Genomic DNA, 16868 nt, shown 5'->3' on the forward strand with positions numbered 1-16868 from the left:
ACGTTTTCCCAACTCCCCTATCTTCTTGAGGGAAATTAATGGAAAGTAAACATTTATTAGGCACTGAGTAGGTGCCTGGCTCCATGCTCATGGCTCCACGAGTGACATGGCCCCAGTTAACCCCTCACAATCCTGCTGCTGATGAAACTGAGTCTCAGAGAAGCTAAGAAAGCCCCCGCACTCATCTGGGTGCCTTCAGCTTGCTGTCCTCAAAAGGGCCCTGGGTTGGCATTCTGGAGACCTCGTTCTGCAGCCAGAGCTGTTAGCTGAGTGACCTCAGGTGGGTGGTTTAATGACGTTGGGCCTCAGTTTCCTCACGTAATATGACTTCTAAGGTTCCTTTCTGCTCTAGAAGTTCTGTCCTTGACTACTTTCCTAGCTCTGAGCTGCGTACTGTGTACTGAATGCTGCTACAGAGGAAATATTCCTGTCTTCAAAAGATGTCCATCCAGTCTCACTGGTCGACAAACTCTGAATAGGGCCAGGGATAGTGAGTGGGTCATGGTCCCATGATGTTCACCAGTGACGTGCCATCCAGACTCTGAGCCCGTATTGCCCATTATGCCCCAATGACACCCACACCTCTTTCTCCAGCCCTAACCTCCCTGCTGAGCTTCAGACCCACAAATCGTGAACATGTCCCAAACAGAGGCCATCACCTCCCCCTAACCTGCTCCTGCTCTTCCTCCATTTCCATAAACGGCACCTCCACCTGGATGCTTCTCTGCCTCCTCATCCCAATACCAAGTCTCCCGCGTCCATCTATAGAGCAATGCCTAACCTCAGACCTTGGCATTGCTTATCTCAGGAAATGGATAACTTGCCGCCTAGCCTCTAACCTAGTGCCCCACCTGCTTCATTGACTCACCATAGTTTTCAGGACAAAGGTCAATAATCCTGCACCCATGATTCATTCAATTAGCATTTATTATGTTACCAGAGACTATTCTGTATGCTTGGGATACAGTGGTTTACTGTGTCAGTTCCTCATGGAGCTTGCATCTTAGCAGGCAGAAATAGATCATAAAAAGTGCAATATATAACCTGATTCAGGTATGCTATGGTGCCTGCCTGTCCCTATGCCTCCTGGGCAGCTTCACTGCTGCCATCCAGTTCTCCATCACATCATGCTTCTTCCCTCCTCCAGGTCTCAGTGCATGCTGCTTTTGCTGCCTGAACTAATAATAATAGTAATAAGAATGATGATGATGATAGCAAACATTTATGTAGCTCTTTAGTATATCCAGGAACTGCTTTGAGTCCTTTCTATATAGATACTAAATCACGCAATCTCATCCTTATGATACAGGTACTACTTTTGACTCCATTGTACAGATGAGAAAACTGAGGCACAAAGTGATTAAGTAACTTGCCTTGTTCTAGGGATTTGGGCTACGTCACTGAACAACACAGAGAAAGATGCCTGCCCGCATCCTTATTGGAGAAGCCAGACAATGAACAAAATAAGTAAATCACATATAATTTGTTTTATGGTTAAAAGCCGACAGAGAATACTGAAGTAGAATATGAAGGGTTGAAGGTACCAGGATGGGGACTGCAAATCAAGAGATGTATTTTCTAAGTAACTGGGACTCAAGTGCCATTATCTAGACCTAACTGCATTCCATCCCTTACCGTAGGGTCATTTTTCAGTTATTTAAATTTCAAATCTTTCTTTTCTTCATAAAGCCGTTCGAATAGCTGGACCAATTTCAAAGATTCAGTGACATTGAATTACCTTGATATCAGCACTTAATATACCCTGAACAATCTTTTCTCTTTACCTAAGAGCTTCAATTTTCCCCCCATTTTCTCCTGAGTTTTATTGAGAAATAATTGATATACATCACTGTATACGTTTAAGGTATGCAGCATAATAGTTTGATTTATATACATTGTGAAATGGTTACAATAGGTTTAGCTAACATCCATCATCTCATATAGATACAATAAAAAGAGAAGAAAAAAATGTTCTCCTTGTGATGAGAACTCTTAGGATTTACTCTCTTTAACAACTTTTCTATATATTATATAGTATTGTTAACTACAGTCGTCATGTAGTATATTACATCCTGAGTAATTATTTCTCTCATAACTAGAAGATTGTACCTTTTGACCACCTTCCTCCAATTCCCCCTGCCCCATCCCTGCCTCTAGTAACCACAAATCTGATTTCTTTATCTATGAGTTTGGTGAGTTTTGTTTGTTTTATTAGATTCCACATATAAATGAGATCATACAGTATTTGTCTTTCTCTGTCCAACTTATTTCACTGAGCATAATGCCCTCAAGGTCCATCTATCTTGTCACAAATGGTAGGACTTCATTCTTTTCATGGCTGAATAATGGTCCGTTATACTCGCAGATACATACCACAGCTTCTTTATCCATTCATCCATCGATGGACACTGGTCTCTGTTCTGTCCTGGGATCCTGTGGGGACAGAGCCCCAGAGAGCAGTTTCCAGGCTCTCGGCCTCACATAGAAAAGTGCTGGCTCAGGTAGTAAATGGCCATCAACTGTGATTGGCTGGCCATCGGCTGTGGCTAGTTGGCCGTCAGCTGTAACCAGTGAGCCATTGGCCACTGATATAACTGCTGTGGCTACAGTAGCAGAAAATGGGGAGCTAGCAAGAAGATGGTGGCTGGGCTGGCAAGCGCGGATTGCAGTTAGCACGGCAGAGTGCGGGTTGCAGATTGCAGAGAAGTGGACAGCAGGTTGCACACAGTGTGGCTCCTGCTTCCTGTGTCTCCAACCCAGCTGCCAGCAAGAATATAGTGGTATGACTCCCCTACCTATGGCTCCATGGGTGTTCCTTTTTGGCCTCACCATGTCCTGCATTCTTATGTGGGGAGCGGGAGCAGAGACCCTGCCGGACGCCCACATGACAGATCCACTCCCTTCCCTCTTCCCCTGCTCACCAGTTTGCCCGCCTTCAAGTAATCCTCATATGAGTCTCCTAGCTGTTCTGTGTGATGAGCAGTGAGTCCTTTGATGGGTTATAGATGTTCAATTTGTCGTAGGTTACGGAGGAGAACTCAAGAAGTCCACCTCGCTGCCGCCATTCTTGAGTCCCTTCCAATAAATGTCCATCTCTCCACTTCTTGGATCACAACCCTGTACTATGCCTTCCTAAGCCACACACAGATACACACATTGCACAGTTCCAACCAGGTACCACCCTCCTTTGGCACTCTGGCCATTGGCCCTATGCCAGGTGGTGAGAGCTGTTGGAACAAGGGGCTAGAAATGGGAATACAAATTCTGGAAACAAACACTATTTTCTCTTCCTACCCCCACCTCCACTTCTAATGCCTATCTCCGCTGAGGCCTCATTTAGCTTTCGTTAGGTTATTCAGAGAATGAGTGGAATGTGTAAGAAAGATGGATACACAACTTTCTATTGCCTCTGCGTTGTCAGGTTGTGAGGGGTGCAGCCCTCTCCTTTTATAATTCCTTTTCTAAATATATGAACAATGCATCTGTTTAAGGCTTAAAACACACACACACACACACACACACACACACAAACACAAAAAACGAAAAAAGAAATCTTATTATAATCTCTGTACCCACTGGGCTATCTTAGCAGCCGGTATGCTAACAATTCTCAGTTTTATTAAACTTTCACATGTTTATTTAAATGAATTAATAAAACTTCAAGTTATAGCTCTTGGAAGGAGGCAAACTTGTAATGCCCTGCAAGTCAAGCCTGCCAAAGAAAAGTCGAGCATAGCCGGACATGGCCACAGGGAGGCAGCAGAGGGAGAGAAATGGGAGGGAGTGGGTGGGGCTGCCACAGTCAGGTGGAAGCAACAGTTGGAGTTGAAATTTAGGACCAGCTCACCTGAGTTTGAGTGAATACCCTCTTGATGAATGGCTCCGCTCTCGATTTCCTCATCTGAAATTCTGGACATGAATTGCTCTATTGAAACAGCTGTCCTGTACTTAAAAGACGACAAGTAGACTCGGCATCCTGGCTTTGAATTGTGATTCTTCCATTTTATTCAAAAAGTCAATAAATAGTTACTGACGGACGCCTGCTGCGTCCAAGGCCCTGTGCTAAGTACTTGGGGTCAGATGATAATAACAGCAAATATTCATGGGACATCAACATTGTGCCAAACACTTTTATTTCACTCAGTGTTTCCCTCATAGGGAATGCAATAAAGTTTCCTCATTTTACAGACAGGGGACTAAGACTTGGAGAGGCTTAGTGACTTCCCAAGGCCATGCAGCAAATGGGCCAGGCTTCCAACCCCAGCGTTCTGACCCCACAGCCAGGGCTGTGAACAGCTTGTCTGCGATCTGTTCTGTCCCATCTTATCGAGGTGGATAATACGGCTGCTGACCTTGAAGAGATCAGTTTGGTGGAAGAAAAAGAGCTGTGGAGACATCGGTTACAGTATGTGGGACAGTCAGTAAGAACCGTGTGTCTTAGAATCCCAGAAGTGGCAGCGATTAACTCTGTGTGGTGGGCGTTTGGAATGCTTCACTGCGAAGTGGTGTTTTTGCTGGATTGCGAGGAGGCATTTTGAGGAGGGCCCAACCCCTAATTAAAAAAAGAAAAAGAGGAAGAGGGTATTCCAAGCAGAGAGAACAGCATGTGCGTACAGGCCATCTGGGCAGGAGATAAGTCAGGAGAGGGGCTTGGGTCACTCAGAGCAAGCCTCGTATGTCATGGCAAGATCTGGATTTTCTCTTGTAGTCAGAGGTGAGCCAGGGAAGGGCCTTAATGCAGCCACGACATGCTCAGGTCTGCGTTTTGTGGATAAAGATTGGGCGAGCTGTGTGGAAAATGAGCTGAGGGAGGGAGAGCAGGGGAGAAGTGATTTTTATAGCCCAGGTTGGAGAGTCTAAGGACTCTTCTGAGGAAGTTTTACTGAGCCTGAGGAGAAGCAGCAGCATCTCTGTGTATCAGGCTTAAGGAAGCAGCAGGCAGTGTGGGTATCTGAGGGGAGTGAGGGTGACCTTGGTTTTGAATGTGTTAAATAGGAAGAGCCTGTGGGACATCCAGGGAGAGAAGTCTGGTAGGAAATTGGAAATGGTAATCTAAACTTCTCACCTGCTGGATTTCAAATGAATCATTAACTCAAGAGCCATTTGCTGAAGGCTTATAGATGGTAGGACCTAGGAGTAGAAAATTGGAGAAGCGGACTGCCTAATCCCAGGAGTCTGTCTTTGTCTTTTGGTCTTCCTTCACTTAACATAATGCCCTCGAGGTCAATCCATGTTATCTGGCAAATTCTGCCCTCACTCTTAAGCCAGCTGCCCTGGGCATGTTCCATCCTCTGGGAACTTTAGTTTCCTTTGTTCTCATCTTCCGTCCCATGCTGTTAAATTCAGAATCCCTCAGGTGCCACCCACAGAATCTATCACCCCCTTAGATCCGGGTTTAGCATGTGATGCCAGGCGTTTTCTACCTGACATACCTGAACTCTGGTCATTTTACTCAGACTAACAATAGGGAAGAAATAAAAGTCAATATAAGGTCAGATCTGCATATAAACAGATAATTCAACATAGAGAAGACATTTTTTAAATAGCAGTAATCAGGAAAAAATGAGAAGGATTAATAGAATAAGAAAGGAGAACAAGTAGGTGATTGGCAGAAGAACAGATTTTGACCCTTGCAAATCTACCTCCCCCCCCCCCCAATTTTCAAGCCTAGCTCACCCCTCTTACTCCCTCAGCCCATGAAATGGAACCATCTCATGTACCGAGTGGCCTCCTGTAGCTCATCTCAGAGACTTCTATGAAATTATTAAATACTAACTTGAACTCATAGGAAATTATAAAATAACTGATCCCAATAGAAAATGTCTGGCTACCTGACCAAGGGGAACCGCCCCTTGTGCTGTTGCAGCAGAATTGGGAATAGCTTGTGCTGCATCCTGGTTGAGTGGATGGACAAAGGATATGGGCTCTGAAACGATGGCGGGCTGAGCTGGGTCCAATCAACACAACACAACAACCCAACACAAGCTGGGGTTGTGTCATCAGCTAACGGAAGTCACCAATCTCAGAGGCTGCCGTGAGAACTTATCCCCTCTCTTTGGTTTTTCCCGTTATCAGCCTAACACGGGTCTTTCATCACTTATGCCTCTGCCTCTGATGGGAAATGCCCCCACCTGTCCTGTAGAATTTCTGGAGGCCAGCTCCACCACAAGACTCCACAGCAGTTCCCTTTCCCTTTTTCCCAAGCACACAGTCCTTGGAGACGAGATCTCCTATTTGGGTTTAATTTTATTTGACAAGAATATAACATGCTGAAACAGGGAAGTGGGGGTTGAGTACATCATTCACATCTTGGAAACCAGCTCCAGTTGTCAACAATAAATAAATATTTAAACAGTGAGGCATTCCTGACAGGAGGTTCCCAGCACGTTCAGAGGTAGAGCCTGGTGGAGAGAGGGAGACGGGCTGCCAGCTCCTGTTGAGATTCTCCAGTCAAGGCAAGCTAAAATTACGATCATAAATAACAACAGCAACAATACCAACACTAACAAATATAATATGCTACGAGAGCGTCACAAAATCAACAATCCGTTATACTTAAATAATTTTCTCCTGGAGGAGCTCACAGTGCAGCGAGAACAGGGGTGATTTTCCTGGGGTACAAGGGGGCTGCCTGATTCATCTACCTCCCCAGCCAGGGCTCAGTACACAAGTCCCATCTCAGAATATTTGTTTGAGGTGACAGGCAGGTTCTGGTGTCCCCTGGTCCTGCTCTTCCAAGTAGCCTCCCTCCCCAATGTCACTCCCAGCTTCTGTGGTCTGTCCAAGGGTCATTGTGGTGCTTGCCCCATCTCTCCCAACACCCCAGTAAGTGCACCTCACATCCACAGGAAGGAAACAAGGCTCCCCACCATCTTGGGCTGTCTTTTTCCCTGTTCTTATACAAAAAAATATTGGCTTGATTTAAACAGGACTTCGGGAACTGCCAAGAGACTTGTTTCTTAGGCTTGTTTGCTCCCTCTCTCCACACTGTCACACATGAAAGCTGACTCGCCCCTCACATAGAAGCTCTACATCTTTCTTCTCATGGTCCGCACATTCAAGGGCAGAACCTAACTACTAAGAGAGGGCACATCCCAGCCAGAGGCCCTCAGCAGGCCCTGCTCACAGGTGGACCCTGCTGCGAACACAGGGTCAGGGCCCACCTGCAAGGTCCCCAAGAGCACCAAGATTAATTTCACATGAGCAAGATGGCTTCTTTTCAGAGCTCTCGACAGACATGGAAAGGGGCGCAAAGGCCTGTTTTTTGAGGTATAAAAATCTCACTTAGGGCAAGCATCACATTGGTTCCCTGGTCTTGACAAGACTGAGAGGCTGGACACAGGAGCGTTAAGAAATACAAGCAAATAGGCCCTGGGGCAACCCAGAGGCAGGCGAGGTAGACAGAATGGGAGGGTCCACACTCATGTCTCTCTCCTGTACCCTGGACAGTCTGGGAATTGGGAAAACAGGATGTGATCAGTCAACTGTTCAACAGGCAAAACAGCTGATCTGTCTTCCCCTCTCATTTTCAACTTTCCCTTTATTCACAGATTTCCCAAACCACCCTAGAATATTTCTGGCCCCATCGAGAATGACAAGAGCCAATGATAACTCTTGCACCACCATTCTTTTCCCCAGCGATCTCCATACAACCGTCATCTTCACCCCTTATCCACAAGTCCTGGAGTTGGGGGCGGGAAGGACCGTCTCATGCATGAAATTCAGTCCCACAGTATCTGGAGGAGAGACTGTTTCTTCCAAAACAGGAACAGCTTTTTCTTTCACTGTCCCTTCTCGCATGCTTTGCAGAACCTGTCTCCCACACGGGGGCAGCTGCCTAAGGGCTGGGTGACTCAACCTCTTTTCCAGGCTGGTTCCTCACTGCCACAATGCTCAGGTGTGTAAAGGCTCTGCCAGGCTGCAGTCGGACGGAGAGGCATTGGTGGCCGAGGCTTGACTCGCCAGGTCCTGGTAAGCGGACGACTTCAGGAAGCGTGGGTAAGAGTCCTTTTCCATCAGTGTACGTGTCTTCCCTTGAGCCACGTCAAAGCACTTGGCCGTGGCAGCCTGCAGGTTCGTCCTGGTCAGCTCCCTGGTCTCATGGTCTATGTTAACCTGTGGGAAGGAAGGCAAGCACACAGGTGAGTGGGGGTAAGGGGAGGCAAGGCAAGAGGTCCAGAAGGCAGAGGGGGGAATGATTGGCAGGTGGGGCAGTGGAAGGACCCCCAGATTCTGAACCAGGAACCTGGGGTCTCCTGAGTCCATCATTAACTGGCTTTCAACTCTGGGCCAGTCCCCACATCTGAAATGATGGCAGACTGAGCTGGATCCCATCAACACAACAGTTTGGTAGCAGCTACTTAGAGTAAAAGCCAAAGTGCATGCTGGGCCCACATGGCCATCTGCCATCTGCCTGACCTCATGTCCTGCTCTCTCTCTCATTCTGCATGCTCCACACAGGCCCACTTGCTGGTTTGTGAGGACGACAGGTGCTCTCTGGCCTTTGTACTTTCCTTTTCCTGTGTTAGAATGTTCTTTCCTCCCATAATTCTTTCAGGTCTCTGATCACATGTCACCTTATTGGACAGCCCACCTCTCACTTCCTTTAATTAAATGGAAAGACCTCACCTCCTTGCCCCGTACTCTGGGACTCCCTTTTGTATGCTGCTGTATATTTATCAGAGGATCGGTCATCCCCTGGCATACATTTGTTTGTTTAATTGGTTACTGTCATCTTCTCCCATTAGGGTAGAGGCTTTGTTGTGTTCACTGCTCTATCCCCAAAGACTGTAACAGTGCTTGGCATGGAATTGGTGCTCAATAAGTCTTTACGGAATAATGTGGAATAAGTAAAAGTGCTCAGAGAATAAAATAGAAAATCAGATACAAAAGCAAGGTATTAGTCATCTCTCCACTAGGTGGCGCCATGTTCTTCATTAAATGCAGGCACCAGGTAATGGAGGCCTAAGGGAAGATTGAAAAATTCACTGACCACAGACCTGCCCATCTGAGGCAGGTTACGCAGGTCCCTATGATGACTTGTATCCCTAGCTGTGTAAGTGTTTTGAGCCTCTAAAAAGGGCTTAGTCTATAAAATGTGCATGGACAGAAGCCAAAACACCTGCCAAACCCTCTGACCCTACCCGGTGAGAGTGAAGGTAATGGCACCCAGGGGTGGCACGAAACCTGATTTTCCTAGGCTCCAGCCACAGAAGCCCACTCACCCCTGTGCCAAATAAGGCAACTCTGCTTCTAAACTCAGTCCTTCGCCAGCTGCCCTCCCACATCCCCAATTCTCAGTGGGGAAGGAGCAGGCAGAGTCTGGAGAATCCATGGGACATATCTGGGCTCTGACCTCTTTTGGGGCTTCGCTGCGGATGAACTCCTCAAAGATCCTGTGAGCCCGGGTGGCCAGCTTGGTAGCCGAGCGGATCTTCTTGAACTCCTCACAGGCCAGCCAGAACTCCAAGTTCTCCTCGCTGAACTCCGTCTTCAGGAAGGCATGGAAGGCAGCCACCCCATCTGGGGTTGGAGGGAAAAAGGAAGAGACAGGTCAGACTGAGAGACAACAGGGAATAAAGGAGAAAAGACAGCAATTGCAGTGAATGCCTCTATTTTTAGGGTGTAATTTTCTCGAACAAGGACCTGCCTTTGTATTCTGAATAGAGGCTGGCACACTAGGGGATCATTATTATTATTGCTACTGCTATTATTTTGCCCACGCTTTCAGCATCCCTCAGGCTGGCTCCCAAGCACATGAGCACGCATGTGCCACATCCACATACAGACACAACAGGTTGTACTCACTTTTACTGCTTAGTAGCTGGTCAAACGACTCTCTCCATCCCAGCACATCTTCTGAAAGGTTTCTGCTAAAGAAAAAAACAAAGCAGGGAGGGCAAGATTTTAGTTTAAAGAAAAGAAACAACAAACTAATGCACAGCACAAATCCTAGCCAGAACTCTGATGGGAGCTGCGTAATTCACACAAAGACTTGCTTGGTGATTACTGGAGCTGACTTTTCAAATCCTTGGTTGGGTTTAGGGGAAACTGGTGCTTTCTAGAGGACAATTCGGTCACCAGAAACCAAAGCCAGAGACCTTTTGGCCCTCAGTATAAATCTCTAAGACTGTCTCTTCACTGTCCAAAATTGTTTCTAGTCCTCTGACTCTCAGAGTGTTGTTTTGTACACTTCCCCAAGGGAATAAGTGCTTCGTGAATAAAGATTATGTCTACCCAGAAGCCCAGAACCTACTGCAGCACTGAGCCCAGTTGATGTTCAGTTTGAAAGGGCTTCTAGGCAGGGTGCATGATAGCAGAGTCATTGATTAAAAACCTCAAGTGGCCTTGGACACTGTCATAGCCCTGGTTTCATGTGCAGTGACACCTCTAGTTGGGAGAGTGGTAACTACCATGTTTCCCCGAAAATAAGACCTAGTCGGACAATCAGCTCTAATGTATCTTTTGGAGCAAAAATTAATATAAGACCCAGTATTATATTATATTATATTATATTATATTATATTATATTATACCCGGTCTTATAGTAAAGTAAGACACAGTCTTATATCAATTTTTGCTCCAAAAGACACATTAGAACTGATTGTCTGGCTAGGTCTTATTTTCGGGGAAACACGGTAGATATTCAGACCCTGGGTACATTCATCTGTTGATGGACTTAGAACCCTGGAGCCATCCACCCAGTCACCCATGAGCCAAGCAGCTATAGCAAACCAGCAAGAAGCCCCACTAAAATCTCCAGGAAGGGGTCAGTCACAAAGGTCCACCCTAGTGTGTCCTGGTTTCTCCTTGCATTTTCCTTCTCAAGACTCCTTTCCTAAATCTGGCTCTGCGTCCTCTAGGGGACCTAGGCTGGTCAGCAGGACTTACCTTTGTTTGCAGGGTTTATTGCTCCATTCAAACTTGTAAATATTCCCGTTATCAGAGCCCAGGTCTGATTTGTGAAGAAAGATCCCCAGCCGTGTCTTGAACTCTTTGGCTCTGGAAGGCAAAGCATGAACATGTAAGGATTCTCCATTTGCTTAGCCAGGGCAGAGAGGTTTATGGGGTCTCAGAAGAGGTCAGGTTGGTACCACCCAAATTCTAGCCTTGGGGGCTCCTGGAACCCCTGGCTGTTCCCAAGACCTAAACTTTGCTTCTCTCCCTAGTGCCGTAAACCAAGAAACAATGCAACCAACGTTTCAGCTGTGCCCCGGTAGGTCTTACACTTTGAATTTACAGCACTTCAGACATGGGCTTGTTTCCACTTAAGTCACCCCTGCTCTAAATTTGTGCCTGTCGATTAGCAAAAGGCAGTTCAGCCTCCTCTAGGTTTGTCATGAATACTTCTGGAACTGCAGAAACGGATTCCTCATCTTTACCTTTTCCTTCCTGGCCACCAGCTCCAGCAAAGATCTGAGACAACTGAGTAGCTCCCTGGGAAGTGGGCACCTCCCTCACCTGCGGACTTAAAAAACATCTCCCTCCCTTCCCTGGGCCAGAGGAGGCGGTGCCCCTAGATCTGAGCTGTAGAATGAAAGCCAAGTGCTTAAGAAACTGGGGGAGACAGTTCTGCTGGGTGATGCCCACGTGGTCTTCAGTAGGTCCCCTGAGAAGGACTGCCATTTGTCAGAGGCTAGGGAATGACAGCAAGCAGAGGTCCATCTGTTTTCCCTTCTCCCTTCTCTTGGCCGGTGGCTTCCCTAAGACTCTAAGGGAAGCCTCTGAGCATGGGGCACCAAGTTGACCCCTGCCTCTCCACTCAGGTCATTGCCATCCCATTATCCCTCCCACCCAGGTCCCCAAGCCTGCCACTCCACTCCCTAAAGGTTGATGGGACTTGGACTTCTTGCTCCGGGCAGCGGGACAAGCTCCTCTTACCTCTCCAGGCAGGAGGTGGGGAAGGTGGACAAGGTCCGGCACATGGCGGCGGGTGCAGTGCAGCACGTCGTGGGTAGGACCGTGGTGGGCGCCAGTGGGCACTGCGAACGCGAGGAGGCCGAGGATCGAACGCGAGGAGGCAGAGGATGAAACGCGAGGAAGCAGAGGCTCGAACGCGAAGCGACAGAGGACCGGCTGCTGCAGACGCCCTTCCCAGCGGGTTGGATTTATCAGCTGCACGCGCCGAGCTAGCGAGCCCGCGGCTTTTATTGCCTTGCAGGGAGCGGGGCGGGCTGCGCGCCGCCGACCAATGGGAAAGCGGGCCAGGGCCCTGCGGTGGCGGAGACGGGCTCCGGGAGCCTGACTAGGCTGAATGCCGGCCCCTGGCTGTACCTCCCTCCCCCTACCCGCGTGCAACTCTCACACCGGGGGGCACACGGGGCTGCTATACTCCAGGCGGACGCCGGCACGCGGTGGGAGAAGCGGCAGAGAAATCACGTGGAGATGAGATGCGTACACCCAGTTTAGTAGGAAAAATACCAGCCCGGCCTCTAGTCAAAGCTATTCAGCGGCTCGGGAGGATTTGCGTGGGGGGTGGAGGGTCTGTGAGGCACACACGGTGCTGATCGCAGCCTGATTCTGAGTTTGTTCGGTTATGCAGGGCAGGAGCACAGGGTGCTACCGAGGCAAGACGGCATCGTGATTATACTGATAACTACCATTTACGGTACTCGATCGATGGCCATGGGCTAAGTAAGCTTTTTTATCATCTCATCATCACCACCATTTTATAGATGAAGACACTGAGGCAAAAAGTTAGGGACTTGGCCAAATCACAGAGTTGGAAATAGCAGACGCGTGGAGGGAGGTGGGCACTTGATTGAGCATTGACTATGCGTCAGGCACTTTTACTAAGACCCAGGTTAAAGAGCTTGCATCAAGTTACACAGTAAGTGTGGCACCAGAATTCAAATATTCAAATGTGAATTTACCATGCTTTTTCCGCTGCCCCCCCCCCCACCAAAAAAAAAAAAATTTAGGTTCCCACCATCTCTGTAACAGACAAATGACCCTGGGTATAAGCAGCTGCCATTCAGTGTCTTCCTCTCTTTGCCTCTCTCTTCACCTTCCCATTAAGACCTTGCCCTCAGTTCCCTCTGCAATTGCTATTAAAAGGGTGCATGTGAAGTTAGGAGTGGGGAATCTAGAGTCAGATGCTGGTTTCAAATCATGACTCTGCCATTTACTGAAGGGAGGCCTTGGGCTGGTTTCTTAACCTTTCCACGCCTGGTTTCCCATCTCTAAGATGAGTTGTGAAGTCTAAATAAGATAATTCTTAGTTTTAGTTCCCAGGAAACAGGAAACTCAGTTCCTCCGAGGCAGAGATTTGCTGTGGGGAGTTCTTGGAACTGAGAGGGAATTAAGGGAGCTGGGTATGCAATGGGTAGGACTGTCCTTGGAGCTATGCCCATTGAAGCAAGGGGGCAGGCTTTTGTACTCCACGTCAACCTTTCATTGGATGCAGTTGCCCCAAGAAAATGGCCTTATGTTAAGGAAGGCAACTCTCCCTCTGTCAAGGGCAACTCATAGAGAGAGACTGCACTGTGAGCCTACAGCAGACAACATGATGGGGGATGGGTGATAAGGGCCTTGGTCCCAAAGAGGGGATCTGAGTGGCATGCCACCACACTTACAATAAATAGGCTCTAAGAACAGCACACAACATCTAGTCAGCACTCAATAAATGTTAGTGCTCAGTTTTCTCAACACAGGGACTGCTAGACAACGAGGAAAAGTAACCAGTTTTGTGTATCTCTTGGAATTAAGGTTTTTATTTTATAAAGGGGACATCTGCGGTGGCTATTCCTCAGCAAGATCTGGAAGTAAAGGGTCAGAAAAGAGAGAAACGAGAGGAGATGGGGTTCCTCACCTGAGAGCTCAGTGAGAGACCCAGAAAAGCTGGTCGAGGAAAGAAATGGAAAAACCACCGAGAGAGGAGAGGCACGGGAAGCCCGTGAGATAGTTGAGGCACTGCAAGAGCAAAAGAGGCTCAAATCAGAACAATGTGTGGGTTCCCTTGTCGAAGCAGATTCCCTCATTAAGCCAGGGCCTGCGGAAGATGACCCAGTGAGTCAAAATATACGTAATGTGCTCTGAAGAGCCTTTCCTAACCTCCAGGTTGGTTAGGGGGTTGGTTAGTGGAGCTGAGGGGCAGGCACAGCTGCAGCTCACACATGCGCAGTGCCCCCTCCGCTGCCAGCACCCACCCTCAACCCTGTGTTGCAGACTGAGGCTGTTGTTTTCCCTTTCTCACAAGTCCCAGGCTGGCGTGGCGTGGGGCAAGGAGATGGCAAGGGTTAGGAGGGGGCAATGGAAGATGTCTTTCTGAACATCTGAGTCTCAGCACAGCCCTTTGTCCCCAGCCCGCCAGCTGGACGTTCTGCCAGAGGACTTTGTCACTGAGGTGAGGGGTTGTTGTTTCACCTGGTGCTGCTCAAGCCCCAGGGCTGGCTTTTATTACACAGCTGCCAGGTGGGGGTGGGGTGTTGTTTGGGTCAGCTTCACTTCAAGTGACAAAAAACGAGTTGATGGGTGGCTGGAACCCCAGTCTGGCCCTCAGTAGCACCAAGTAGGAAGGAGCCCAGATATGGCCACATGACAACAATACTAGGGATTATGCAAACACCCTCCTGAAACCTTCCTGTCCTTTCTGCTTCCCTGTGACTAGGCCAGAGGAGGTTTCTAATTTCCATTCTGCAGACCACAGCACAGCAGTGCCCAGGGCACCCTCCGTGAAGGGCTCTGAAACTGAGAACAGCTGGAACCTGTGCCCATGGATCTCCAGATTCCTGAGCCAGTGCTTGTTCCCATTCCACAAAGAAAGCAAAAGACGAAGGGAAGGATGCTTTGGGTGCAAACAGGCAAATCCAATCTGAGGGCACGAAGCTTCCTGCTCAAGAGGAACAGTCCTCTCTGAGTTCAACTTGCCTCCTGGTTGCCATGGTTACCTACCTCTTCAGGTCCCCGGCAGAAAATTTTTGAAGTCTGGCAATTGATCCAAAATTCTCTTCCCAGTTCAGGTAGGTCAGTGCAATTTCTGTGATGACTCCACAGTTGCTATAAATGACTCCAGCAAGTTGAGCTCACCTGTGACTCGAATTGGCTCTGACAGAACTCGACCTTGTTTCTAACCAGCACTCCCAGGGCAGCTGCGTTCCCTTTAATGGAGGGTGTGGAGACACAGCTCCGTGGTCTGGGTCATCTGGGATCAGCATTAAATATCCCACAACAACCCAACCATCCATGTTCTTCAGCGTCTCTGACCCTCAGCATCACCCTTTCCACCGAGGCAGAAGTCTAGATGGGACTTTTACTGAAAATGGTTAGGGGAAAGGAAAACGCTTCCTCAGGTTCTGATTTGGCACAGACCATCCCCACTGTGGTCTGGATCTTCTCAATTCAATCCTCAACCTACCAATAAATACTTAGAAAGCATTTACTATGCTCCCAGGTCGGTGAGGAAACAACAACCTTTAAAGCTCTCCCTTGCCTTCACTAACCTTATGGTCCAGCAGAGGAAACAGCACGAACATGGGGAGGGAGAGGCGAAAGGGAACCATTACCTGGCATCGTGACATGTGCAGGGAAAGGAAGAGATCAGACAGGGTCGGCAGAGTTAAGAAAGGAATGAGAGGGTCTGAGTACCATGGAACATCCTAGACACCTAGGAGGGGCCGTGCTTCATGGGTGCAGAAAGATTTAGGGATTCCTGACACAGGCGGAAGCGCGTAGGCTTGCAGGGTACACAACCGGATGCCATTTTTACGTTTAGAGACATGAAAACAGCTCATCTCCTGAGAGGGCTAGAGAGGAGGGAGAGATCACCTCCTGAGGACGTGAGACAGACAGTCTCTGGTGGCCATGTACCTGCTGGGTTTTGACAAAACTCTGGGTGCCCTCCCCTTCTGGGCAGGGGAAGTTGACCGAGTTCAGCCTGGGTGCAGGAAATGACTGTTTTCTCCTGATTATCCTGTAGGGCATCGGTACAACTCACTTTGATGGCGATACTATTTCTCTCTGGTTTCTTCACCTCCTCCCTCCCTCCCTCCCTCCCTGCTGGGCAGAGTTTTGAGGGGATGGGAGTGTGGGAGGCCTGCTTATCTCTACCCTACCGGCCTGGTGGACCCCTAGCTTCCAAGGCAGGGCTGTCTCAGTCACTGGGGGGGAGGCTGAAACACTTCAGTGGTGCCCATGGCTACTAGGATAATGTCTGGACTCCTTGGTATGGCACGGAAGGCTCTGACCACCTAATCTGAGGTCCTTCACCTCATTTCCTAAAACCCAGCCACCTCAGCAGTTAGCGGGTTACCACAGGCGCCACGCTGCCAGCACGTATAAACCTCTGAAGGCCCCTCCCCTTCCTGTACAATTCATTTTAGAAGATAGTTTCCAATAAACTAATTTTATTGATCTATATTGAGATATAACTTACATATAATGAAATGCACCGATGTCAAGTTTTGACAAATGTATACACCCATGTAACCAATCACCCTACAGAACGCTTCCGTCCTTCTAGAAACCTCCTTCATGATACTGCCTATCAAAGGCAACCACTAGTCTGAGTCCTGGAACCCTAGGGCTAGGGGTGACTCTTCTTGACTTTTTTACTTATTTTTGAGGCCGAGTTTTCCAGTGCTTTCTCATCCCTGTGCCTTGTTCTTCATAGAACTGATTTCCAGTCTCTTTCCTCTGTGACCTCCTGGAGGGCAAGGACCATTGCCTTCGTCATCTCTGTATCTTCAGCCCCTAGCACCAGGCCCGATTCAGTGTGTAGTCTGTCAGTGCTGGCCGGCTGGATGGCTTCTGTTTAAACACAAATCATAAGGCCTAACATTTATTGAACACTTACTATGTACTATGTTCTGTTCTGTGTGCTGCCTCTGGAATTATCTTTAAATTCTCACAGTTACCCCCAGATGATGGGC

The 16868-nt window shown here is 48.3% G+C and overlaps 1 protein-coding gene across 2 annotated transcripts; it reads right to left on the reverse strand.

Moving 5' to 3' along the window:
- Positions 1-6228: 6228 nt before the first annotated feature.
- RGS16 (regulator of G protein signaling 16) lies at positions 6229-12877 on the reverse strand. Of its 2 annotated transcripts, none has more exons than XM_019736350.2 (5): positions 11881-12877; positions 10891-11001; positions 9808-9869; positions 9356-9522; positions 6229-8115 (listed from the first exon to the last, which is right to left on the reverse strand). In XM_019736350.2, the coding sequence occupies exons 1-5, from the start codon at positions 11922-11924 to the stop codon at positions 7894-7896; spliced, it is 606 nt and encodes a 201-aa protein (XP_019591909.2). In that variant the 5' UTR covers positions 11925-12877; the 3' UTR covers positions 6229-7893. The 2 variants fall into 2 exon arrangements, with proteins under 2 accessions (XP_019591909.2, XP_019591829.2); XM_019736270.2 differs by having other exon boundaries at positions 9808-9872; positions 11881-12875.
- Positions 12878-16868: the final 3991 nt, after the last annotated feature.

Source organism: Rhinolophus sinicus, linkage group LG17 (assembly GCF_036562045.2).
Source record: "Rhinolophus sinicus isolate RSC01 linkage group LG17, ASM3656204v1, whole genome shotgun sequence".
NCBI lineage: Eukaryota > Metazoa > Chordata > Mammalia > Chiroptera > Rhinolophidae > Rhinolophus > Rhinolophus sinicus.

Excerpts from the sequence above, each read along its gene's own strand:
- RGS16 (XM_019736270.2), bottom strand. The coding sequence starts at position 11,924 with ATGTGCCGGACCTTGTCCACCTTCCCCACCTCCTGCCTGGAGAG. Across the intron at positions 9,873-10,890 it reads AATAAACCCTGCAAACAAAG|CAGAAACCTTTCAGAAGATG; the intron begins GTAAGTCCTGCT and ends TTTTTTCTTTAG. Across the intron at positions 9,523-9,807 it reads CCAGCTACTAAGCAGTAAAA|ATGGGGTGGCTGCCTTCCAT; the intron begins GTGAGTACAACC and ends CTCCAACCCCAG.